Below are 26,617 nucleotides of genomic sequence, written 5' to 3'. Positions count from 1 at the left end.
ATGGATGGATGGATGGACAGATAGATAGATAGATAGATAGATAGATAGATAGATAGATAGATAGATAGATAGATGTGTCAAAAGTTCCTCATACATAATATACAGTAGGTGGATGGATGGATGGATGGATGGATGGATGTGTCAAAAGTTCCTCATGCAAGTTATACATAATAGAAGTATGAGTACATTACAGTTTGCGAGGTTGTCATTCCAATAACTCTTTCTTCCTTTAGATAGCACTCCAGTGGTTGGCAGTCTGTATGTGTCTAATGTAACTTCAGAGAGCTTCTCAATTTCATGGAATGGCACAAAAGGAAATATTGAGAGGTTTATCCTGGAGATTATAGACTCAAGCTGGCAGCGTGAACCAGTTGAATATAATTTATCACACAGTACACAGTGTTATGAAATCACTGGGCTCAGGCCAAGCACTGACTATATAGCCTACCTCACGGGAGTTGTGAGGGGACGCAGAACAGACTCTGTCAGTGTTGTCGCCTCCACAGGTAACTGGAAATCTCTCTTTTCTCGCTTTGTTCTGCCAATTGTTTATGTTGAAAGTGAGGAATCATGGCAGGCCTTTAAAGGATAGTTACCAAAAATTCTGTCATTATTTACTTGATGTCGTTCCAAACCTGTATGACTTACTTTCTTCTGTGGAACACAAAAGGAAACATTCTGAAGAATGTTCAAACTTTTTTTTTCCATACAACAACGGTAAACAGTAACCTTGACCTGTCATGCTTGAAAAAAGCACCATATATGTGTTATAAAGTAGTCCATTCACTGATAATCTTGTCCTTTGTCGAAGCTCTCAAATTTCATTGATTGCACTAACACACATTCAAACTATAAGTGTCAAGATTGGTCACATGATATTTGAGAACCAATGCCGTTTGGCATCATTGACGTCAAACTTGGCGGCATACTTTTTTAAGGCCATATGACTCATATGAAAAATTAGCTGAAAAATCTCTCTGCAAATCTCATTGTGCTTGCACATGCTCAAAACATAGAAAATCAAGACGTGTTGTGACAGGTTTGACGTCAATGATTAATGGTCTCGAGACATGCAAGAACCAAAAATGTTTAATATCATTGATGTAATTTGTGGAAATCTCTATCCACCTCATTGTATGGAAAATAGCAGTCTTGACATTCAGCTGAGGGTGAGTAAACAATGACAGAATTGTAATTTTTTGGGTGAACTATACTTTTAACCAAAGCTGTTATGTCAGCTAGGTGCCAAGTTAATATGGACAGATCTCTGAAACTAGTGTCAGCATAGAACAAGAACTAAACAAAACATCATGGCTGGCTTTTTCCCCTCTGTAGCGGAAGAGCCTGACTTGTCTGGACTAGTAGTCTCTAACATAACCTCAAACACAGTGTCTCTCTCCTGGCGGACAGGAGACAAGGCATTTGATAATTTTATAGTCGAGGTGAGAGACTCTGCTTTGCCCTCGCAGGCGATGGGGCGCATGTTGCCCGCAGGGGCGCGCTCCACGGTGCTGACTGGGCTAAAGGGAGACATGCAATACCAGATCAAGCTGTATGCCACTTCTGGTGGCTCCAACACAGCTGCCCTGACAACTGTAGTAACCACAGGTACTGCAGTGCATGCTTTTGACATTTGTCCCATTTTAAATCAACATGACAGCATGAGTACGAGCACGTGTACTTAAAGGAATATTCTGTGTCATTTTCAACTTAATGTCTATGGCAAACTCTAGATTAGCAAGAGACTAGAGTAAATATAACTGCAGAATTGCTTCCCAGCCTTGCAAAATAAAGTGGAATATGCAGAATCAGAAACGCAGCGACCCATTTACAGGTAGTTATGCAATGTCAAAGTTGGTGCCTCCTTGAATGTTTCGTCCTAACCCGATCTCATGAAAAGTTGTAAGAATAGAACGAGATGGCAAAATCGTAAGAAATCGTTCGAGTTGGGTCATACTAAAATGTACGACTTTTAGATCACATACGATTCCCTTGTCTCATTGTCGGTGTTTCCTTTCTTCCGTGGTACACAAAACGTATTTCGATGCAAACCTAAACCTAAAAATAAAGTCTAACACCTTAGCCAGACCTTAAACAAAACCATGATATTAATGTAAAAAGCCCTGTTGTGTACCACGGAAGAAAGAGAAACATCCAGGTTTTGAACACGCGTTCGTGACATTTTTCCTCATGTTAACTCCTAACCCAAACACCATGCCTAAACCTAACCATAAAGTCAAACACCTTATCATGATTTTAATTGTAAAATAGGTTTTGTGTACCACAAAAGAAAGAAAATATTAGGGTTAAGGAGACAAGGATGCATATGTGATTGATTGGTTTACAAGTCATACGTTTTCTTATGACCCAAGTCGTACGAATTCGCCATCTCGTACAAATTAGTAAAAATTTTCATGAGTCTTTTTTGTTCATCCCCTTGAATGTTTCTACGTTTAAGCTTCACCTATCCACGTGGAGGATACCAAAAAGGAAAGCCAATAAAAGACATAGTGCAACTATTTGTAAAACACCGTTCTGCAAACTCTACCCACAGGAACTACATTGCTAACCTATAACCAGGAGTTCCTCACCTCAAAAGTATTATCGGGACAACTTTATACATGATGTAACAAACATTTATGCCATGCGAGCTCCAGGGTTCCCCCTGGACTACGTAAGGAGGGATGCCAGAAGAATTGGTGCATGGGATAAGTAAGCAGCTTATACTGTATATTCTTGAGTTTTGATTGGCAGAACTTAATGAACAGGCTCCCCCCAAACTTTTGTTTAGAGCTTAATTTATTTTTGTGGTAACTGTTATGTTGTAAATAACTGGAATATTCCTTTAAGACAATTAATTTAGAAAATACTTGCTGTATTTAACCTCCAGTTGTAGCTTGTTTCATCTTGCAAGAGTTAAGTTTAGTAACAATACACACATACTTTCTTTCATCAGAACCTAACCCTAAAATGGGCCCCATTGTGGTGTCTGAAACACACCCGAGTAGCTTCACCCTGACTTGGAGCACAGTGGCAGGTCACTTTGATGGCTTTGCCATTCGTATCACTGACCACCAACAGATATATGATGTTGTAGAGCTCATGTTATCAGGCGCAGAAAGAAACGTTACTGTGAATGGCCTTATGGACTCGACTCTCTATGACATAATTTTTTATGGTCTGTCTCATGGCCGCCAAACTCCATCAGTTTCCTTCAATACCAGTACAGGTACTGTGCAACTTTTTCAAGCTTCTCTGTGTCGCACCGAATCAGGACTTGTCTTCCAGAATAAGAAGATCATAAAATAATAGCTTAATGTTGACAAATTGGTGAGAGTAATATCTGACAAATACACTACTTGGTCAAAATATCTGGAAATCCCGAACACCTCACCCATATATACTTGTTCATTTAATTTCAAAACAACAGGCATTAACAGAGAGTTGGTCCTCTTGCTATAACCAATTCCACTCTTCTGGTTCAGCTTTCCACTAGATGTTAGAACATGGCTATGGGTATTTTCCCCCATTCAGACACTAGAGCATCAATGAGGTCAGGCCCTGATATTGGGTTGGAGGACTGTGATTTCGTAAAGTAGCACAAGTTCCTTGATCAAATTCTTGTTGGTAATGGAAAAACATTTTTATCCACCAATCAGATTTTAGGGTTAATGTAAGGGTTAGATGCTTAGGGGTAGGGACTTGTACACCATTCTTAACTCTAACGTATTATTTCCCTCTAATTTTAAGGGTAGGTAAGTGGTAGGCTTAGGGTTAATACAATGGGTTAGGGTTAGGGTTAGACAAATGTTGTCCCAGGACCAACAAAAGATATTGATCCAGGGAAATATCCTACAAAGCAAAAACATACTGACCATGTTGGGTGATGGTTTCAATTCATCCCAAATGTATTCAGTTGGGCGCAGGTCTGGGCTTGTGCAAGCCAGTCAAGTTCTTCTACACCAGACGCTGTAAACTATTTCTTTATGGACCTCTGTTCCTGTTCGTTATGAGTTTAGCATGAAACGTCAAACTTATTAATTATAAGGGAGTGTTCACATACTTTTGGCCATGTAGTGTACATTTCAGTTTATTTATATTCAAACGACATTGCGTACATTTGCTTTTGTAACAAGCTATTTTGACCTTGCAATCACTGCAGAATCAGTTGTATATCCTCACCCTGTACTGTATTATCCCCTCCTGTAACACTGCAACTCTGGAACCAACATGAATCCTGTACCTATGAACCCAGCACCATTACCTAAAGTGGAAAACCTCACTGTTTCCGATATTAGCTCATACGGTTTTCGGGTGTCCTGGACAGCACAGTCTGCAGAGGGTTTCAGCCATTTTCAGGTAAAAGTGTTGGACTCTGGCCAACTGCTGGAGCCCCAAGAGTTCGTAGTGGCGGGAAACCAGTCCGAACTATATATTTTGGGCCTTATTACTGGCATTGGCTATGAGGTCAGTGTGACCGGGGTATCAGGGAACGGGTTACAGTCTCGTCCAGTCAGCACAGTGGCTGTTACAGGTACTGCACTCTGCTTGTCAACTGCACCTCAATCCATTTCAGAGGTTTCACGACCCAAGCTTGATGGGATAAGTTGTTGTTGTTTTTGCTTGGTTAAGAGTTGCAACATTTTTGAATAGCTAATAGATAAGTTACTTGTGTTGCAATTTGTCATTCTTTAGGGGGTGTACACACAAGACATGGTCTTGCCGACAAAAAAAAAAGACCAAGGGGTTTCTAGATGTGTTTTTAGTGCCCAGGCATTTCGCCAGTCATCCACTGCTGACATAAAAAAATAACAACTGGTCGCCATCATAGACTATTGTGATGTGGTTGCTGGCCTCCAGAATGGGATTCTAGTGTTCCAACAAGGCTTTTTGATTCGCTCAACCAGCATCATCAGAAAAACCTTGCTGGTCGACCAGATTTGCTGGTGAAAAGCATGAAACCAGACTGGACTAGGATGCATTACTGCATGCAGACTGGACCAGCAACCACATAAAATCTCAGAAAACAATAGCAATGCCCTAGCAACCACCATACTGTAGCATCATAGTGGTAAGTTTTGCAAGGGCAAGAAAATGTAAAACTCTATTTACTTGCAATGGCCAGGGGCATATGTCTGACACGTATGTACATGGACCAACAATTAAATAGGCTAATAGTCTAGATAAAATGCAAGAGCTTGGTTTGTGTGTACATACCCTTAGAGTGGTATCTTGCAGATCATAATCTAGTAGAGCAAAAATGCATAGATTACATCCTATTTGATGTAAGCTTTGGTTGGGAAGCCTCTACACCACACAACTACCTCTTTAATACAGTCTTATATTTATTTGCCAGGTCTCCTCCATCAATAAAGGCTCTCTATTTAGTTCTTCTTGTAAGAACAATGGATGCTTCACTTGTCCAATTTCCTCAAAAATATGAGCACATGTCTGCTGCCATATTTAAACTGTGTTTTCTACTACCTGATTATTGGGGTGTGATTCATTTGGATTACTTAATATATTGCAATACAACGTTGGTGAAAACAAAATCCATCAATATTTCAGTTCCAGATCATTACAAGGCTGTTGCTTCACAGCTTTTAACCAGTGATACTTATACAGGGCAAGAGTCTTTTATGATGCAGCCCAGAAGGAAACACAGTCTTGTATGAGGCCATTGACCACAGTAAAACTTAGTCTTGCATGATACCATTGACTGCAGGGAAAAACAGTTTTATGTAAGTGGCATGCATTTTTTGTAGTGCCATTTACCATCTTTATTGGTGTCAAATGTCATAAAGGAACGTGTGTATGTGTTTTCTCAAAAATCCACAAAGAGTGATGTGGAAAATCTTTGTGGACAAAATGTTCACGGTGAACTCAAAACAAGGGGATTACTTATAATAATGGGTTTGCTTTTATCAGAGATGAAAACGTACCTACACACTGACCTGATAATACACTTTGGCCAAAGGTTTGTGGACGTCCAAAAACCAAACTCATATGTGCTTGCTGAACATTTATTTTCGTAACCATTGGCATTAATATGGAGTTGTCCTACTGTACATTTGATACTTAACAGCTTCCTCACTTCTGGGAAGACTTTCAAGTAGATGTTGGAACATGGCTGTGGGGATTTGTTCCCATTCTGAAACTAAGGGGCCAAGCCAATCCCATTAATTGGAGAGGGTGACTACATACATTTGGCCATATAGTGTACCTTTGACATCCATAAATGGCAACCTTGCACGTCATTTTATTTCAATAGAAGGTTTCATGGCTGTTGAAACAAGGGCATGCTCTGAGACAGTGGAGAAAAGTCTATCCATTACTGACCCTCTTCGCAACAACACAACCTGCAGATACACTGTTTGCATAAGTAGTGTTTGCATTGTAATGTGTTTCCTGAAATAAAGCAATGCCCAATTGCTATTACAGGATGTGCCCAGGGTTTAACTAACACATGAAGTGGTACTCATATTTCTTGATGCATGGCCAATGGGTGGAGACTGGCGGGTAGTTGGAATTAAAGCAGTCTTGAGTCTGTCCTCCTAATTACAAGAAGAAAAAGACACATTTCCCCTTGTCAATCAGAGGCTGAACCAGAAATCGAGCACCTTTTCGTGTCGGATGTCACACCTGAGAGTTTCCGACTGGCCTGGACTGCGGATGATGACGTCTTTGATCGATTTGTGGTCAAAGTTAGGGATTCAAGAAAGCTCTCCCACCCACAAGAGTTCATTGTGCCGGGTGTCGAAAGAACCATGGTTGTAACAGAGCTTTTGGGGGGAACTGAATATGAAATTGAGCTTTATGGTGTCTCGTTGGAACATCGCTCCCAACCTGTCACAGCCTTTGCAAGAACAGGTATTGTGTTCGATACTTGCCTGTCAAACAAACTACTCTTGTAATCTGCATCATTTCTGGATTTGAGTAGGCTTTGTTTGCTGTGATGTGATGAAAGTATGACCTTTAACAACTAAATAACTCTCTACATCCTAAACAGGTATTGATGCGTCAGTTGTTGATGCACAATGACTTGAAATGTATCCCTAAAGATATATTTCAATCCAGGGTTAAAGTCAACATGGAATATGGTTAGCGTCAATTTAATTCCATATTATGAACTATTTCAGAGTGAAACAGTATACAGTATTCAACAAGAAAAAAGTGTTGAGTGAGACTTGACCTTATCCTTTGGGAATTGATTGGATCATGAAATGTGGGCATTGCTTACCAGAATGGCACCATGTGGTTGGCAGGGAGGGGTTGAAAATCAACGGGGATTGTGACATCAGTTGAAAAGGAAAGTTGTTTAAAAGGTGTAGCAAGTTTCTTTTTATGATTTTAGGAAAGTTTAAGAACACTTTGTTTTACTTGAAACAATGCGCACAATAAGTTGAGTAATGTGCATTAAGAATTTTGATTTCATGTTGACTTTAACCTTGCATGCTTCCGTTGCTCTCGCAAAGAATGTTCAGTATGTTTTTAACGTGTTAAAGGAAGTCTCCTGACATGCATTTAATAACTAAACCATTAAGTTACATTTTTCCGTACATCGTTGTTGGGAAACGTGACTTGAATTGTCCTATTTATCAGCATGCACTGAAAACTAATGATTTATTGTCCATGTTATAAAAATAACATTCTTTGTTTTTGTCATTGTCTCGCTCCAGGTTGAAATTGTGGAATGCAGTTGAATGACTTTGGCATGACTGATCATTTTTAAAATGGAAGCACTGGGAATTGGGGATGCTTCTTGAATGGAAAAAGAAGTTTGCATTTTACGACTAATGAAACTTCCCTTTAGGCCTTTTTTTCTTTGCACCAAGGAATATCTTGCATCTTTTGCAATATGTTCACCTCCTTGACTCTTTGATATTGTTCTTTTTTTGTCCATTTTTCAGTGGCTGGGAACCTGGGTGGCCCATTTTCCAAACCTTCTAAGTTTATTGCCAGTTTTTCTTGTTATTTATAATAATGTATCTGTAATGTTTTCTGGCAGGCCTTGGAACTCTCCGAGACCTTCGTTTCTCAGATATCACTGATACATCAGCCATTGTTTACTGGGCTATACCTCGTGCCCAACCAGATTCCTACAGAATCACTTACATCCCAGTCCTAGGCGGTGAGTGACGTCATTTTTAAAACTCTAAAATGTTGTGACTTAGAGACCTGTTTCTACATGCAATTACCTACATGTGTTAAGCGCAATGTGAAGCAAGCATCACTTTACTATTGCTCATACTTGGGGTTAGGTGTTTATTCTAAACCGCTAACCTTAAATATTAAACTATGGTCTGTAACTTCTCCTGCACTGTTTGTGCCATGGACATGAATGATACCTATGTTTAAGGCCTAAATGTGTCTATGTACTGTCTTTGTAACAGGAACTCCCATGATACTGACAGTGGATGGCTCACAATCTCAGGTTCAACTAATAAATCTGATTCCTGGAGAAACATATCAGGTGTCAATGATTGCAGTAAAAGGACTGGAGGAGAGTGAACAGGTGTCTGACACTTTTACAACAGGTGGGCTTCACAGACCAATACTGCACACTCATGTACTCCTATTCGCACTCGTAAAAATGCTCAGATACCAAAACCCGATACCATCTGCATGTACCTTAACCTCCTCCTTGTCTCATACATGACAGAAATGTAATATTCACTGATATACTACTACTACTACTAATAATAATAATAATAATAAAAAATCAGTACTAATAGTATTATATGTAAGCAATATCTTACATCTGTGATGTTCTGTAGTGCAGCATTTTATTTGATAAAAAATAATACAATATCATGTTGAAAATTATTTGTTATAAATGTACTTATTTAAACACCATTTTGATGATAAAATGTAAATAAACTGTTAATGTGCAGTTCAGATAAAAACAAAAAAAAATGTTGGTAAAAGCCGCATACCTTAAAGTCTTGCTACAAAAAGCTAGGTCCATGGCCATTGATGTCTACTGTTATTGTCCAGGAAAAAAGAAACAATTCATTGAACACACATTGGCCTTTTGTGACAACATGCCCCAATAGGCCAAAACCTCATATTTACTGAGAAATAACCCTAGTGACAACTTCCCTGTTTGATTTTATTAGCTCTGGATACACCACGCAGTCTGACAGCTGTCAATGTCACTGACACAAAGGCACTGTTGCTGTGGCAACCCGCAGTTGCGACTGTGGATGGATATGTGATCACATACAATGCAGAGACAGGTTGGGAACCTATTTTGGCTTTCTTGGTTGTTTTTGTTGCCTTTATCATCTCTACTGCTACTTGTCCTACGCATTCCAGCATAATTTATATCTTAGAAATGTCATCAAGCATAGAAAAGGGAGCTTGGCAAATAACATCGGCATGAACATTTTTATGTTCAGTAAGAGTTTTGGTTAAAATGTATACAAATATACAAGGAAAAGTATATATTTCAGTTTTTCACTATTGTTAATCACCTTTTAGCTAATATATATATATATATGTAAATACGTACAGTATATATATATATATCAGAATCAGAATGAGCTTTATTGTGAAGTATGCTTCCACATACAAGGAACTATTCTTGGTTATAGAAGCTTCCAGTGTACAAACAATACAACAAGACAGAGATAATAATACAAAATGTCATTTATATACAATATATATATATATATATATATTAGAATATATATTAGAATTATTTTTATATTTTTGGCGGCTCACATAATCCTGTGGTGTGACAATTGCATTTTGGTCATAAAATGCATTCATAATAATTATACAAGAAATTAAGTATAGCATGTCACACTGCAGGATAATATCAGCTAAACACAAATATTTAATGTTGTCATAACTTGAGGTAGAATTATACATTTTCATAGATGAATTTCTGATGTATGTTCACTTGTGTTTTCTCTACAGTGCCACCGATATCTGAGCAGGTATCTGGCAACACTGTAGAGTTTGAGATGACATCACTGGCTCCAGCGACTGAATACACAGTCAATGTTTATGCCATTAGAAACGGACAGAAGAGTTCCCCAGCTAACACAGGCTTCACTACAGGTGAGCTACATCCATACTTGGGTTTTCAAAGGCATTTCAAATATTCTAGCGCTCCCTATAGGCCACAATAGGCTAGTTTAAAAACTTATAGAAGTTTTCATTTTTTAAATCTCATGAATTTGACCTTAAACTAAAAAAGCACAAGGATTTGTGCAAAAAAAATAAATTAAAAAAAAATCATTAGAAATTCTGTTCTGAAACTTTGACACTGTAGATACATGTGATTATTTTGCATTTAAAGGAAACAAAGGATTGAATGTTTTAATTTAGAATTTTAAATACATTTCCTAGTTATTTCTCTCACGTGCCCTGATTTAAAATAAAGATTATTTAATGCATCGCAAACAAAATTATTAAACAATATTTAACATTGTTGTACCTAAGGTCAAATAAAATAAAATTATTAATGATATTATTTATTTATATTTAATTATCTAATTATTTAACTATTTTATTATTTCCAAACACAGTTTAAAAAAAAAAAAAAAAAAATGTATGTTGTACCTAATGTCCGGTAGACAATGAAAACACATTTTATTATTCATTTAATTTAACTATTTTATAATATAATGCAAGACAAAATAGTATCCATCAACACATTTCAACACCTTTTTGCTGTCCTATCCAAACAAAAAATTTGTAAATAAATGTCACAATTTTTCACAATTCTAGTTTCATACATTTTGTAAAAAATATTCTCCCATTATGCATCAACAAGAGAAGTTCAAAGATATCTGGATGTTTTTCTCCTAACTTTTCTTCATTACAATTATTGTAGTTGTATTTGTACTTCCTGTGACTATTTGTTCTCATTACTTCAGATCCTCAATTTGTAAGACTATCATTTTAATTATGAATATTTAACACTTAATTAGTTTTTAAACTACTTAGTAAGAAGCAACATGAGTCACAATGGCTTATTTGCTAGGATATCTCATTGAAATTGATTTCAGTGAAAGACGTTTTCATGAGAATAACCCAAATGTATGCTATTTGTATCCTGTAATGTAGATGTGGATGCTCCCCGTGATATGGTCACCAGTAATATTCAGACTGATAGCGCTTTGATCACCTGGAAACCGCCCCGAGCTGCCATCACAGGCTACATACTGACCTTTCAATCATCTGATGGGGCTATCAGGGTAAGATAGAGATTTCCTACATACAAGTGATTTAGATGTCTTTAGTTATTGGCTATTGCTCATTTTAAGCTGATGTTATAATTACAGGACATATTAATAATAAAACATACAATGTATGCAGTATTTTCTGTCTATATTCATCAAAAATAACTAATATAACCTGTTAGTAGTTAAAAAAAAAAAAAAAAATCCTCATTTGCCCATTAGTGTTCATTGTGCAAACTATGTAGTATTATATTTCCTTATTCACCTTTTTCTTGAACACGAAAGTGTTCCACAATTCATAACAGATGTCTGTTTTCGTTTTCCAGTTTCCAGTGTTTTCACTTGCATCATCATGTGTTTTTAGCGGATTATGTGATGTTCAACTTTAAATTTGTAAAAATTGGCAAATATAAAAACATGTGGCTTCACAGTGCCGATACTTCACAGAGTCACGCTGACTTGATATACGTTGATATATTTAACTACTTTGAGAAGGTATGACAGCCAACAACTGCAGAAGTTGAGCCTGAACTCATTTGTTCTTCAATTAGCACTTAAAAAAGTTGTTGTTTTCCATCTGGATCGCTCATTTCGGTAGTTTTTACATTGCTTCTTACGGAGACCGGCCATTGTGGATAAGGTATGCAACAACCTTAGTTGTCACATTCAGAGCAGAACTGATCAGGTGTATATCTTTACACAGGAAGTGAGTCTTGACCCGTCGGCCACCTCACACAGTCTGTCTGATCTGAGAGGCTCCACAGAATACACAGTCACACTGCAGGCTGTTTCTGTGGCCAAGAAAAGCAAGAAAATCAGCACAGTCTTCACTACTGGTCAGTATACGTACACACACCCACACACCTGTTTGACCTGTAACACCAGCTCAACCCCAAAACACTTAATTTTATGTAATCTCAGTAGTAAACTTTCTATGGTGTTCTGTGTGGTTGCTCACTTGCTTAAGTTGAAAGAGGCCAACCCCAAGTATCTATGATATTTTGGTGTATAAATATTGCTCGGGTCTCTCCTTCAATTCTTTTCCCCCATAGTATCGTGCACCAGGTGAAAATTACAAGTCAGGGGCCAGATTCACGAAAATGTTCTGAAGAACAAAGAAAAAAAAGTTATTGGGATAAGTTATAAGAAGTCTTTTGCAATGTTCCTAAGTGCAGTTCTTAAAAAAAAAATTCCAGATATTTTCTTAAAGGTGCACTCACTTTTTTCCTCATTAAAAATTGTAATTTTGATACATATGCATAAAATCATGACCCCTCACACGAGATGAGGACTCTAGTCATATCAGTAACTTTATAAAAGCTGTTTAAATCTACATGGAGAGGGTCTCCTTTCCATCCCGTGGGGGCTGTCATGTTCAGATCACATGACCTTCTGAATACTACTCGCTTAATCTCAGTATACACCCTGTTATTGGACACTTTCACTCTTGAATTAAATTAATCCTGGCTGACTGTGAATAGTGAATTTCTATAATGGCTCCTGTAACTAAAAACTATTGATTTTGCATGATGCTGCATCCACACCACTAGGTGTCACTGTAAGTCCAAATGACACAAACAAAAAAGTTGCACCTTTAAGAATATTGACATTGTCTGATTATACTAGGCTGCTCATGAGGTAGCCTTGTTTAATACAACAAATTCAACACTTCAACACTGGTCAATCAGAGCGATACATTTGTCTATCTATTATCCTTTTTAAGTAGCATGCACATCACAATAATTTTTTTATATAAAGTGCGTGAGATGTACTTTAACGACATTAACCATCATATACTATATACTGTATGTAGCTAGTTTAATGTTTAATATTTGTGACCATCTCCATCATTTTGAGTCGCTTTGTCCTTTTTACTTTTGTGCATAAAACCTCAAAATGTGTTTCTGGGACAGTCTCAGTTTTCTAATGATATACAGTAATTATGGTTTTTCTATGGACTCTAAAGATTATGGAGAGAGAGCACTATGCAGCGCATCTGTTTGAATGAACGTTATATTTATATAGTGCTTTTCTGACACTACACTCAAAGCGCTTTACATGAACATGGGACTCTCCTCAACCACCACCAGTGTGCAGCATCCACCTGGATGATGCACAGCAGCCGTCGTGCGCCAGTACACTCACCACACACCAGCTAAGTTTGATTTGAATAGCATGATTGGTCACCATATTAAGAAGCTTCAGAACAACATTTATTGTTTACATTTTGTGATAACATTTACATGATTTGAAAGTTGAAAATAAAAATAACATAAAAAAGTCAAAAAAGTGTTTTGGACTAAAATCAGATTTTTTACATAAACAGCCCATTGCGACTTCCAACTCAACATGATAGAACGCATCAAATTTGAAATAGCCCAGCAAATTCATTAAACGTCTTACCTTTTGGGATTCAAGACAACTGTGAGATTATCCTAACTTTGTTATTTGACAATTTAAAAAAAAAAAAAAAAAAATATATATATATATATATATATATATATATATATATATATATATATGTATATTTTTTTTCGAGAATTTGAATTCTTCCTATGTTTTTTCTTAAGAACAATCTTAAGAGAAAAGGTAAGAACTTTCTTAAGTTTTTTGGGGGAATACAAAATATTCATAACTTTTTTCTCCAGCTGATGTGTGTAATTTCAGCGCCACTATAGCAGCACGAAACGGAACTGCAAAAATAAACATTGACATTTCAAAACGTTCCCCTTCTTCCATTGATCGAACAAACAGATAGTCCCGCCCCCAACTCCAATTTTTATAGTGCCACAGAGATACAGTGTTTTACAGTTTTCAAGAAAATTTACATATGAATGGCTTACTTATGGCTGTCTCTACATATTAAGCTGGGATAGGACAAAGTATTTTAATACTGAAAAAGTTACATACTTCAGCTTTCAGTTAGAAATTAAGAAGAAAATGGTAGTTAGGAAGAATTTTCTTCTTAAGAACATTTTGTGAATCCGGCCCCTGATCTCTTAGAAAAGTAAAAAATACACCAGTCATGAATGTACTTGTGAGAAAAAGCACCATTTACAAACCTCTGTAAATAATTTCAAAGATTTTGCATTTGCATTGTGCTGTTTTCGAAGATTTTGAAACAAGTGATTCCAAAAGATGTTGTTCAGCCCTGTGAATCAAACCTGTTTTGTTGCTTGTAGTCGGAATGCTCTACAGATACCCAAATGACTGCTCACAGACTCTGCTGAACGGAGAGACTTCCTCTGGTCCTTACACCATTTACATAAATGGAGATGAGAAACAACCAGTCCAAGTCTACTGTGACATGATCACTGATGGAGGCGGTTGGATGGTGAGTCTGTATGGGGAGATTGTTCCTTAAAAAACATCTAAAGTGAATTTAAAGTAGACTTTGGATGTGCACTTTTTTTGTCTCCAAGTTAAAGGCGCATCTGCACTGCCCACCAGGCTACGTTTCAGTTGTGTGTAATTTTTTCAATGTTAAAATACTTCTATCCCAGATAGAGAGACATCAGACAATGAGATCCCATTGGTCCAAAATTCCACTCCACATTAAAGGGATAGTTCACCCAAAAATGTAGATGACTTTTGTTCTTCTGCAGAACACAAATTAAGGTTTTTAGAAGAATATCTCAGCTCTGTAGGTCCATACAATGCGAGTCAACAGGGTCAATAACTTTGAAGCTCAAACAATCACATAAAGGCAGCATAAAAGTAATTCATACAACTCCAGTGGTTAAATCTATATCTTCTGAAGCAATATGATAGGTGCCCACTAGGTGGCAATATGCATGTAGAAATGCAAATTGCCAAAAAAAAAAAAAAAAAAAGAGAAGAAAATATGAAAGTGGAGATGTGTAGTAAAAAAGGACTTTTTTATATCTAAAAAATATATCTATCATATCGCTTCTAAAGACATGGATTTAACCACTGGAGTCGTATGGACTACTATTATGCTGCTTTTATTTGCTTTTTGAGCTTTAAAGTTTTGTACTGACGTTGACAAGGTGGAGGACTTGGGCCATTGCATCTTGCTATCTTATCAGTGTCTAGTGTTGGGGGTAATGCAATAAAAGTATCACGTGTTACGTAATCAGATTACGTTTTTCAAGAAACGAGTAAAGTAACGCAATATCTTTTTATTTTAGACCGTAATATCGGACTTCATTTTTAAACAAAGTAACGCGTTGCTTTTGTACAAATCTACTCTCCCTGTATTGTGAGAAATCAGGAGTAAAAGTGTGCAAATTTCAGGGAGGAGACGTAATGCATGATGGGCATTGTATTTCTATAGAGTGTGAGGCCAGAGACTATTTAGCAGAGACAAGTCACTTCTATTTAAATGAATGGGAGAAACTGGAATGCCCAACCAAGAAGCTCTAGCACCCAACAGTCAATGGATGTAGAAAGGAAGTCCCACCCTTCAGGTAAAAGAGCCAATCACCTTTTAGATACAGACATTGCCTGTCAATCAACTCGCTAACGCACATGCGCATTTCGTGTTTTAGGGTAATATGAGGTCAACAGCATTCGGTTCAGTGAAACGCGATTGATTCATGTGTTAATACACACTTCATTAAAAAAAATCAGTAAACGCGTTTAGGCAGAGGGATTATAAGACTAGTCTTCCACTGGACACGACATGATACACAGGGTGAAATACTCACTCGATTCACAGACTTATGCAGCCGAACTTCTCTGTGTTACAGCTCCCCGTAACCGGGAGAATGGGATGAGAAAAGCTGACTCTGGATCAGTGGCTCCGAGCAACGTTCTATATCGATTGTGTACGCAGAGAAAATGTCTTAGTTTCTAAAAATATTCTACATTTTGAAACAAACTGTTTTTATGACATTTTAGTAGCATTAAAAACGATTCCATTCAAGTTTTATTAACATGCGCCTTTGAAGTTGTGGCGTCTGTATGCACCGTGGATCAACTCAAAACAAGCATGCACTGAGATGACTTAATTGGAAAATATTCATTTCTTCATCAGACTTATTCCTTGAACATGTTAGGCCAGCATTCCCCACTGAATTTTATCCTGACTTTTGATAAACATCTTAAGTTGACTCTGACATTGTCGATGGGCAGCACATGATGACATATATGATGCAGGTTCAAGTGTTGGACTTTGCTGCTTTAGGGAAGACAGTGATTGTTCTTCATTATTCATATTGGCTGCCATGTTGATTGAAAAACAAATCATGCATATTCATGTTATTAATTCTTTATTATAAATATGATGTGAAGACCTACTTTCTAAATATCTGTTTGTTTTGTACAGTAGCTAGCATGACCTGTAATGTCTCTTGTATGCAATGCATGGCTTATTTGTATGGAATGCATAGCAGAAGTGAAAGTGTCTGTGAGAAAAAAATAACACAAAAGCAACGCAAAAGTAAGGTAATGCTAAAACTTTTTAAGGAGTAACGCAATATTTTAATGAGTTACTTTTATAAGTAACGTTACCCAACACTGTCAGTGTCTTTCAGCATAAGCAATGCATTTTAAAATGCAATGTCAGGAAAGGAGTTCCTGTTAGCAGGCCAATGGAAGACAGAGGCAGGGTAGAAATAGGTGGTACACATGGCATCACCTTTAAATGGATGTCCTTTGTTGTGTATGTTTGTTGACTGTTGGTAACATCTCAGTCTTCAACAGGTGATCCTAAAGCGTCAGAGCGGTATGGTGGAATTCTACCGGAACTGGAGGAACTATTCTGCCGGATTTGGTGACACAAACGATGAGTTCTGGCTAGGTGGGACATTATTATTATTAATTTTTTTCCTATGGTTTATAGTAATGAAATATATGTAGGTTCTTTCTGAAATATTGGCAAAACCAGTTTTAACTTGATTAAATAGACCTGTATAAATTTGTCGGACATGTAACAGGTTAATGAATACACAACCATGCTTAACACATTTCTAAAGCCTGAGAAATGTTACATATAAAAATGACAACTACCATCTACGGGTGTAACAATTCACTAATTTTCTCGATGCAATGTTTACTAATCCTGACGATTTATAAGCATCGATCTAGAAATATGATTTTTGAATCGAGAATCGTCAGTGTTAGTCAATAATTGGTTTAAAATGCTAAAAATCGAATGAATCGTGATTCGGCAAAAGAGTGTACAATATTTTAAAATGTATTAATAATAAATTAGTTACATGTGCGGCGTGTTTCTCGGAGCAAGCACCCTCACAGCTTTCCCTTCCCACAGGCGTGCTGCACTCTTCCATCGCCCTTCACGGGATCACGTCCACTCTTCGTTCCGTTCGGAACTCTCAAAGAAACTTTTTCTGAGCATCGTTCGAGCACCTCGTTTCTGATCTCTCCTCAGGGCGGCCACTGAGAATTACATGAGCAAATGTCAGCTCACGGCACTTTTGTCTCGAGTCAAACGCGCTCAAACCATCGATACAGCCGCAAGTCATTACGTAGCCACTACTGAAATAAAATGCTTTCTTTGCACGTAAACTTAGTTGTTAAGATAAAATAGTGCAATTTAACTGCTTGGTGTGCACAAAACATTTAAGTTGAAGTCATCTAGTTGATATTGCTTTTCTCTTTTCTTTATTTGCAAATGAGGCCTTGACGAAACTGAATGTAGTCAGATGATTTTACTTTAATGTTGTAATATTTAGATTAGTTTTCTGATTCAGGGTTCCCACAGTCAAGGAAAACCTGAATATTAGGGAATTTTAAAATTGTGTTGTCTAGGCCTGGAAAAGTCATGCAAATTAGTAAAATCTTAAAATATCATTGCATTTTTATAGTGAAATATGGAATCCTTTCCTAGTTATGCTCAGCGCTAAAATATTTTATCATCACATTGCACTTTTATTGTTTTCCAAGTAGCTTTTATGTACATACGTATTTAATGTGTTTTCTTTCAAGTTACTTTTGGTGCAATTAAACAATCTTATGTAGTTTGTCTTTCTTTTTCTTTCCTAAAGTACATTAGGGTAAGTATTTAAAGAATCTTTATTTAAAGAATCTCATAAATGCATTTTTTTTAAAATACAGAATCAAATCATTAATTGAATCTTTAATTGAATTAAATGATATTGTTTAACGAATCATTCTGAATTAGCAAAAAAAAAAAAAACATGCATCTTTACTGATTAAATTTATCCACACATACAGTAAATTATAATATTTTACTTATTCAGTATTCAAACTTCATTTCAGCCGATTTAGATTGACTTATTGACTTGAAGTTATTATTGCATTCAAAAATAAATGCAAAGACATATTTAGAAGTAGTACATTTTTTTTTTTCATATGACCATTCACAAACAGTAGTACGCACTCTGGTGGTGGCGAGACAGGTTCCAGTTCATCCCGTGAAATCTTCCATGGTGTTCTTGTTCATACAAGTCCATCGTTAGATCATATTTGGTCTCATATCTGTCATCGAGGTTGCACATTGGAAATTAAAAACAGTTAAGTCATGACAACTTTCAGAAAGATTTAGCATGTTAATGTGGGTGTGACATATTGATTGGATATCAGTCTTGGCTGACTAGATGTGCTACGCTGCTGCAGAGCAAGTACAGAGACTTGATACTTTTAGGACATACACAGACATACTGAGTTAAGCATGTGGACATGCTGCTGCACATTTATAAAAAAACAAGACATGCTGCATCAAGCATGACATGACATGCTGCTGCACAAATTGACATAAATACAATCCCCCAACAAAGCAGGGAAGCTGCACAAATGCATAATACAAAACACAGCCCCCCAAACAAGCAGATCTACCGCCAAGACTTGTGTACTGCTGCTGCTCCGAAGAGCCATGTGCACAGAGTGTATGCTAGCTAGGTGTTCCTTGGCCTGCTTGACTAAATAACATAACGCTAATGATCTAAACCTCTATGAGTGCCTGTGCCTGCTTGGCCGAAAGGCTTAAAAAGCTATTGACCTGACTTATAGTGTGTTCCTGGACCAGGAAAGCCCAGAGCTTATTTAACTAGTGACTTAGCCTAGCTATATGTGGATTTATTTAAACTAATGACCTAAGATAGCGATGTGTGCCAGTGCCTGATTTGGCTATGGCTTATCTTGAAAAAGGCACGCTTCTGTGTGTCATAGCCAAAAGCAAACCTTATCGAAAAAAAAAGCCCCAGCAACCACCTGAGCAAATGCATTTCAGAGAAAACTCTCACAGTGCGCTGCTTTGAAACCGGCTTGCAAACTGTGACTGAAGTTGATTAGCTACCTAATTACACATCAAAGGACCTATCAGCATACACAAAGTGAGCCGATTGGCTTGACATATCACATGTGAGTGAGCTGATTAGCTAACAGATAACAAGTTCAAAGAAATCATTATATATATATATATATATATATATATATATATATATATATATATATATATATATATATATATATGTAATGTATATATGTTATTCTTGTTGAACTCTAGTCTATCTTGAATACTATTATTCTTATGCAATTGAAACTTTGTAATGCAGCACTTTTCGTACTACTCTCTCCTTAAGATAAATCGCTTATGATGTATTATTCCTCTTTTGTAAGTCGCTTTGGATAAAAGCATCTGCCAAATGAATAAATGTAAATGTAACCTACCAGCTTGCACCATTCAGAGTTGCATGCCTTAACTTAGTCATTTGTTTATGATCAGGGTTTGTGTGATTGCTCCATGAAAAGTGCAAATCTACCAACAGCAGTTGAAAACTCAATGACAATGACGGTGATCCCTGAAATATCATAATTTTTGTCAAATCTTGAGTTTGTCCTGATTCACTGATCCTGATGGAAATATAGATAAGCCCAAATATCCAATCATCTTTTGGAAACTGGTTGTTTTGAGGCATTTTTTAGCTATATACAAAGCACCTATTGAAAGCAGTTCTTTTCTGGGGTGCCGACGCCACCGAGCGTTTGTTTGTGAACAGTAACTTCATCTGACAGATTATGTATCTTTCAGGACTATCAAATATTCACAAGATCACAACAGCTGGTCAGTATGAGTTACGTGTAGACCTGAGGGATGGAAATGAGACGGTGTTTGCTCACTACGACAAATTCTTCATTGGAGATTCTCGAACCCGCTACAAGATCCAGATTGGTGCATACAGTGGTACTGCAGGTGAGCATTAGATGATAAATATCATTCCTGTTGAAGGAACTATTGAAGGGATAGTTCAACCTAAAATTACAATTTTGTCACCATTTATTCACCCTGTTCAAAACCTGCCTTTTTCCTTTTGAGGAACAGAGGAGGAGATGTAAACACTGATCTTTTCCATGCAACAAAAGTGTTATTGGGATAGTTAAGTTTTGTAGCATTAGCTTTTATTTTCTTGTAATTAGATATATTTTCTGTAATGTTGTATCTTTCTTTCTCTCTCAAGGTGACTCATTGACCTACCACCAGAACAGACCGTTCTCCACCTATGATAATGACAATGACATTGCTGTCACCAACTGTGCGCTGTCTTATAAAGGAGCGTTCTGGTATAAAAACTGCCATCGAGTCAACCTGATGGGAAAATATGGAGATAACAGTCACAGCAAAGTATGAACCTGTTACACTGAGTAATATTCTTGCACTCATAGACTTAGTGCAGGCATATACTGTACAACAATTAAATGTTATGTCACAGTATTCAATTAAATCATTCACCCATGTTTGTTTCCATTCACAGGGCATCAATTGGTTTCACTGGAAAGGTCACGAACATTCTGTTCCATTCGCAGAGATGAAGATCCGCCCATTAAATTTTAGAAACTTGGAAGGCAGACGGAAATGATCATAGATTCAATTTACCCCTTCTTTCTTTTTTCTCCAAAAACCCATATGATGATCAACAGCAGCACCGTTTCGCATCATAGACAGATATGACTAGAACTCCTCTGAGAAATGTCATGCTTCCATATTACTGTTTTTCAAAAATAAAAACTGGACACCACTTTTAATTAACATGCAATGTAATGAGGTCATGTGACGATAATACAACAAAATACTGTTTGAAATATTTATTTTGGAATAATGCCTACAGTTTCATGTACTATTTTTTTAAAACAGTTGGCAGTATACAGTTTACACCACAAAATATTAGGTGAGTGCACATGCACAGGTGTGACAATAGCAGGATAGTTGAAATTAATTTTTGTTTTTATTCAGGTCTCAAAATAAATAATATAAGTGAGAAAATGTGCATAACCCTTTTTACAAGGAAGACAATAATGGTACAAGCACTTCAATTGTATTGATTGTTTTGTTTTACAGTAAATTCATTTTTAACTTTTTACCCCAGATTAGAGGCCTCAATGTTTACAATTCCTCAAAGCAGAAATGTTGATTAAACTTTATCACTACTCCTTTAATGTGTCTTAAATGTATTATTTTCAGCAGAATCAATATATAATTCTTGTGCACAAGACATTTTATTACTGAACCCCTTTATTTTTTTAAGTAGTTTTGCGTTCCCTTACAATATATGGACTCACTTTATATTAGGTGTCTTTAACTACTATGTACTTAAGCATTTGATACAATGTACTTATGTGCATATGTATTGTTGCATTGTACTTACCAGTGGCATGTCCAGACTTTTTTGACTGGGGTGGCCCATATGGGGCACAGACTCATTCAAGGGTGGCATGAAGCATAACTCAACATCCCTGATATTATTATTAATAATAATAATAGTAGGATATGTAGATTTTCATGAATTTAAAATTTTTACTTAGCTAAATAATTGAATAGCTGTTATTATATTTTAATACTGCAAAACACAGAAGACTCCCAATAGCATTTATTTTTAACGTATGTAGTGTCTCTTTAAACTGCATAAATGTTATGGACACTGCTAATATGAACACGGCAATTCTATGCAATTTTGTGGAATTTTGGAGTTGGAGAGATGACGCTACTGTGACGTGACATTACTATCAACACTACTCCCAAAAATAGTACAAAGCAGGTGGCGCAGCTGTAAATATCTAAAGAACTGGGATCTAGGAATCTTAAAATGTTGAACCAAATTATCAAAGGATCTCAACACTCCACTCTCATATAGGTCACCGAGTGTAGTAACCCCCTTCCCAATCCACTCTGACCAACAGAAAGGGGACTTATTAATATGTCATTTAGGGTTCAGCCATATGCTCGAGGCTACATTTAAATAAATGTCCGAATTAAACACTCTGGACACTTTTGTCCATACCGCGTGCAAATGCGAGATAACGGGGTGTGACTTCACCTCTCCGGTTAGTTTGATCGAAAGGCTTTGCAGTGGCGAAATAGAGGCAAGGACTTCCTGTTCAATACGAAACCAGAGAGGGGCTCTCTCAGGTGGAAGCAACCAATGAGCCAAATGTCTGAGACCGAATGCATAATAATAAAACAAAATCTTGGGTAGGCCTAGCCCACCTTTGTCAATCGGCCTGTGTAACTTATTTCAATGTAACCTGGGATGCTTACCATTCCAAATAAAGGACTTCACTATGATATCAAATTGTTTGAAATAAGAGAGGGGGACATCTATAGGGAGAGATTGTAGCAGGTAGTTGAATTTTGGAATACAATTCATTTTAATAACATTAACCTTCCTAATCATCGATAAATGTAATGAAGCCCACCTGCCCACATCGCTAGAAAACCTTTTTATTAAAGGGTCAAAATTAACTCTGACTAAATCACATAAATTTAATCACACTTAATGCCCTGTTTTTACAGGCAGCTGCCCTGTGCGTGGTTATGTTTGTGTGTTCTTGGTTAAGGTGTTCATTAAATTATTATTTAAGTTGTCAAGCCAGTTCTCGCCTCCTCCTTTCCCTCTAACCCCCCATACACTGGTGCCGAAACCCAGGAGGGAGGAGGGATTCCCGTCGCAGAGTCCTCGACACTGCCGTCCACCCAGGGGAGCGCAGCTGCCATCCGATGGGGGACGGAGTAGCCCGTCCACCCGGATGCGGGGAACGGCCGCCATCCGCGAGGCGAGTGGGGACTGGACTCCCCGACCGCCTGGAGTGAGGGAGCCGCTGCCGGGGGTGGAGGAGTGCCCTGCCGTCCCCCGGGAACGCGGAGGGGTCGAGAGAAGACCGCCGTCCACGGGGGAAGGAGGGAAGCGACTCCCCGACTGCCTGGAGTGGTAGGGCCGCTGCCAGGGGCGGAGGAGTGTCCCCACGGGACGCCAGGAATGCGGAGGGGCGTTCATTAAATTATTATTTAAGTTGTCAAGCCGATTCTCGCCTCCTCCTTTCCCTCTAACCCCCCTTACAGATACGTATTAATAGAGGGGATAATTTGAGTCGGACCACCACCTGACTAAGTACCTTCCTAATAGTGAATGGTCCAATGGATTTAGGTCCCAGTTTATGTGAGGGTAACCTAAGAGGTAGGTCCTGAGATGATAACCAGACCTTTTTACCACTCACGTAAACAGGGGGCTTAGAATGGTGATGCCGACACCTTGTTCCGATCGCCAGTCCACAGAAGGGCTTCTCTGGCGATCCTCCAAGTGTGACGGCATCTCTGGAGGAAAGCGTTTGCAAATGGAACAATGGCATCAGGTTCTTGGGAAGGGAACAGAGGGGGCTGGTAGCCAAAACAACACTGGAAGGGCAACATACCCATAGATGACACCGGCAAGGAGTTATGTGCATACTCGACACAGGCGAGTTTGGATCTCCAAGTCTACAGCTCACGTGAAGCCACACAGCACAGGACCCTCTCCAAATCTTGGTTGGATTGCACAGCCTGCCCGTTGGTCTGGGGATGGAACCCAGAAGACAAACTCACAGTTGCCCCAGTTGTTGACAGAATTCTGCCCAAAACTGAGAGACAAACTGGGGACCTCTATCTGAGACCACATCTGTCGGGAGGCCATGAATGCAAAAAACATGGTCTATGATAGCAACCACTGTCTCCCTCGCTGATGGTAATTTGGGGAGGGGAATAAAATGGACCACCTTCGAGAACCTGTCCACCACAATCAAATGACCATGTTGCCATTAGACGGGGGTAGACCACTAAAAAAAATCCATGGCAATGTGGGGCCAGGGTCTCGAAGGGATCGGCAGCGGCTGAAGGAGCCCCGCAGGAGGCCGACAAGAAGTTTTCCCGCAAGCGCACACTGGACAGGCTGAGACAAACTGACGAACATCCTGCACCAGCATAGGCCAGAACCGTTGCTTAACTAATGCCTGTGTGCGGGCAGCCCCTGTGTGACAAGCAAGTTTGGACGAGTGACCCCACTGGAGGACATCGGTCCAGACCGACTCAGGAACAAACAACTCAGGACTCAGGACTCCATTTCCCAAGACACCACTGCTACCACCATGTCAGGTGGAAGAACGGTATCTGGAGAAGTGGAGTTGCTGTTGGCTTGCCGTTCTTGGAACCGGGGTGATACGAGATGGTGAATTCGAATCTGTGAAAAAAAGAGTGCCCAACTAGCCTGCCGAGAATTTAGATTAGTTTGGCGGTGCGGATGTATTCAAGGTTCTTGTGATTGGTCCAAACCAAAAAAGGAACCCCCGATCCCTCCAACCAGTGACGCCACTTGCCCAAAGCCAGCCTAACAGCCAGTAACTCTCAATTGCAAATATCATAATTTCGTTCCGTTGGGGACAAATGATGGGGAAAAAAGCACATGGATGCAGTCTCTTATCCGATGAAGACTTCTGGGACAAGATAGACCCCACACCTACCTCCACAACAAACTGACTTGACGGATCTGGGTTGATTCCGAATGAACCTCAGATAACCCCAGAAACCACTGGACCGCCTTACGAGAATCCGGGGTTGGCCAATCAACAACTGCCTTGACTTTATCGGGATCCATTCGGATTCCGTTGAGCGAGAGAATGAACTCTAGGAACAGAACCACACTGTGTGTGAAACTCGCACTTCTCCACCTTGACAAACAAACGATTCTCCAGCAGCCGCTGAAGCACCCTCCTGACATGCTGGACATGGTCACCCAAGGAATGGGAAAAAATCTAAATATCGAAGAGATATTGAATGTCTCATAATTTATTTTTATTAAATATTACCTTATCGTTTCCGAGTCTCAGAGAGAGACCCCAGTTATTGAACCAATTTAAATTCACCAAGAAAACACTAAGACCTAAACATAAACAAGCATTTTAATTACTTTCTACTATCAAAGCAACTGCCATTTTTTTCTCTCTCTCATCCAAATACATGTTTTCAATGTTTATTGTGCACATCTCCCGCTTTCTTGCATGGCAAACTGCAACGCTTATTATGTGGAGGGCAAAGCGGTGCTTGACGCTGGCACTGAGCGGAGCGTTGATGTCTCGACTCAACTCATGTAAAATGCTCTTTACAATGACGAAATAACATTAATGAAACTCAGATTTAGTATTATTAGGCTATTATTGTCGTCGTCTTTTCTGATAAAAGACATGCTCAGCAATTTAAATCTGTAGGAAAATGATACCGTAGATCTACTTTGTGTTTATAATTCTTAAACATTCTACTGAAGACAGAAGATTTGTAGTCATGCAAGTTTTAACTTAGGAGAAGGTAAGGATGTTATTGAAACTTATTATTATTAGACTATTAGGCCAGTTGTTGTCTTTTTGGATGAAAAATCATGCTCAAACTGAAGGAAAATTATAGATCTGCTTTGTTCTTTTAATGCTTAAACACTATTAAGTATCTTAGTAGATTTTGGTGGTGAACATCTCAAATTGATTCAGTGACTCTCTCATAGCACATAAGACGCTCATTTGTCGCCGCCTAGTAACATTTCCAGAAGGGGTCACTGAACTAATCAGTTAATAAAATTGAACAAATTTGTGACACAGAAGCAAGCCACAGCAAAATACGATTTATTTTTGCAGCTAATTCTGCACAATTGTGCAGTTAATTTGCTATACCTGAATCGCTAAAATCGCTGGAATTGGTGCTTTTTGCAAATTCTTTAAAAAAAAATATCCTCGGAAAATATGTCTGTGCCATGGTATTTTTTTATTCATAAAAAGTGTGCTGTGGCAGAAAAAAGTTTGGAAAACACTAGGCTAAATAAATAAAAATAAGCTGAAGAAATAACAGTAAAAACATAAAAACACATATCTTGTGGCTTTTAATGTTATGCCAATATAATCAACTTTTTATACCAGTTTTATTGAAGGTCCACCTCCGACTTGGGAAATGACCATTCACAGCTTTGAATTTAGGGTGGCCAATCAAATTATGTGGGGGGGGGGGGGTTAAATGCCTCCCCTGGTACTTACATTTAAAGTACTTGCATTTAATTACATCTGTAGTTACACTGTTAACCTTACCCCTAAACCTAACCCTAACCCTACCCCAACCTTTACCCTAAACCCTACCTCTAAAACTACCTGTACCTTAACCTCAATACAATAGCAGCAATGTAAATCTTGTGAGA

At 38.2% G+C, this 26,617-nt stretch overlaps 1 protein-coding gene across 1 annotated transcript in view; it reads left to right on the top strand.

Moving 5' to 3' along the window:
• tnca (tenascin Ca) overlaps positions 1-21,590 on the top strand; it is a 78,254-nt gene extending 56,664 nt beyond the window's left edge. Inside the window, exons 14-29 of the mRNA XM_051668410.1 lie at positions 234-506; positions 1,336-1,608; positions 2,957-3,229; positions 4,256-4,534; positions 6,598-6,870; positions 8,009-8,131; positions 8,394-8,537; positions 9,120-9,239; positions 9,925-10,068; positions 11,080-11,210; positions 11,899-12,031; positions 14,378-14,529; positions 16,863-16,959; positions 20,173-20,334; positions 20,600-20,763; positions 20,894-21,590. Coding sequence (XP_051524370.1) covers positions 234-506; positions 1,336-1,608; positions 2,957-3,229; positions 4,256-4,534; positions 6,598-6,870; positions 8,009-8,131; positions 8,394-8,537; positions 9,120-9,239; positions 9,925-10,068; positions 11,080-11,210; positions 11,899-12,031; positions 14,378-14,529; positions 16,863-16,959; positions 20,173-20,334; positions 20,600-20,763; positions 20,894-20,998 — 2,846 coding nt within the window. The 3' untranslated portion in view covers positions 20,999-21,590. The remainder of the gene's footprint in view (positions 1-233; positions 507-1,335; positions 1,609-2,956; positions 3,230-4,255; positions 4,535-6,597; positions 6,871-8,008; positions 8,132-8,393; positions 8,538-9,119; positions 9,240-9,924; positions 10,069-11,079; positions 11,211-11,898; positions 12,032-14,377; positions 14,530-16,862; positions 16,960-20,172; positions 20,335-20,599; positions 20,764-20,893) is intronic.
• Positions 21,591-26,617: the final 5,027 nt, after the last annotated feature.

This window comes from Myxocyprinus asiaticus, chromosome 3, assembly GCF_019703515.2.
Source record: "Myxocyprinus asiaticus isolate MX2 ecotype Aquarium Trade chromosome 3, UBuf_Myxa_2, whole genome shotgun sequence".
Classification (NCBI taxonomy): Eukaryota; Metazoa; Chordata; class Actinopteri; order Cypriniformes; family Catostomidae; genus Myxocyprinus; species Myxocyprinus asiaticus.
The sequence above is the reverse complement of the archived record's forward strand: the minus strand, read 5'-3'. Positions and strand labels throughout refer to the sequence as shown.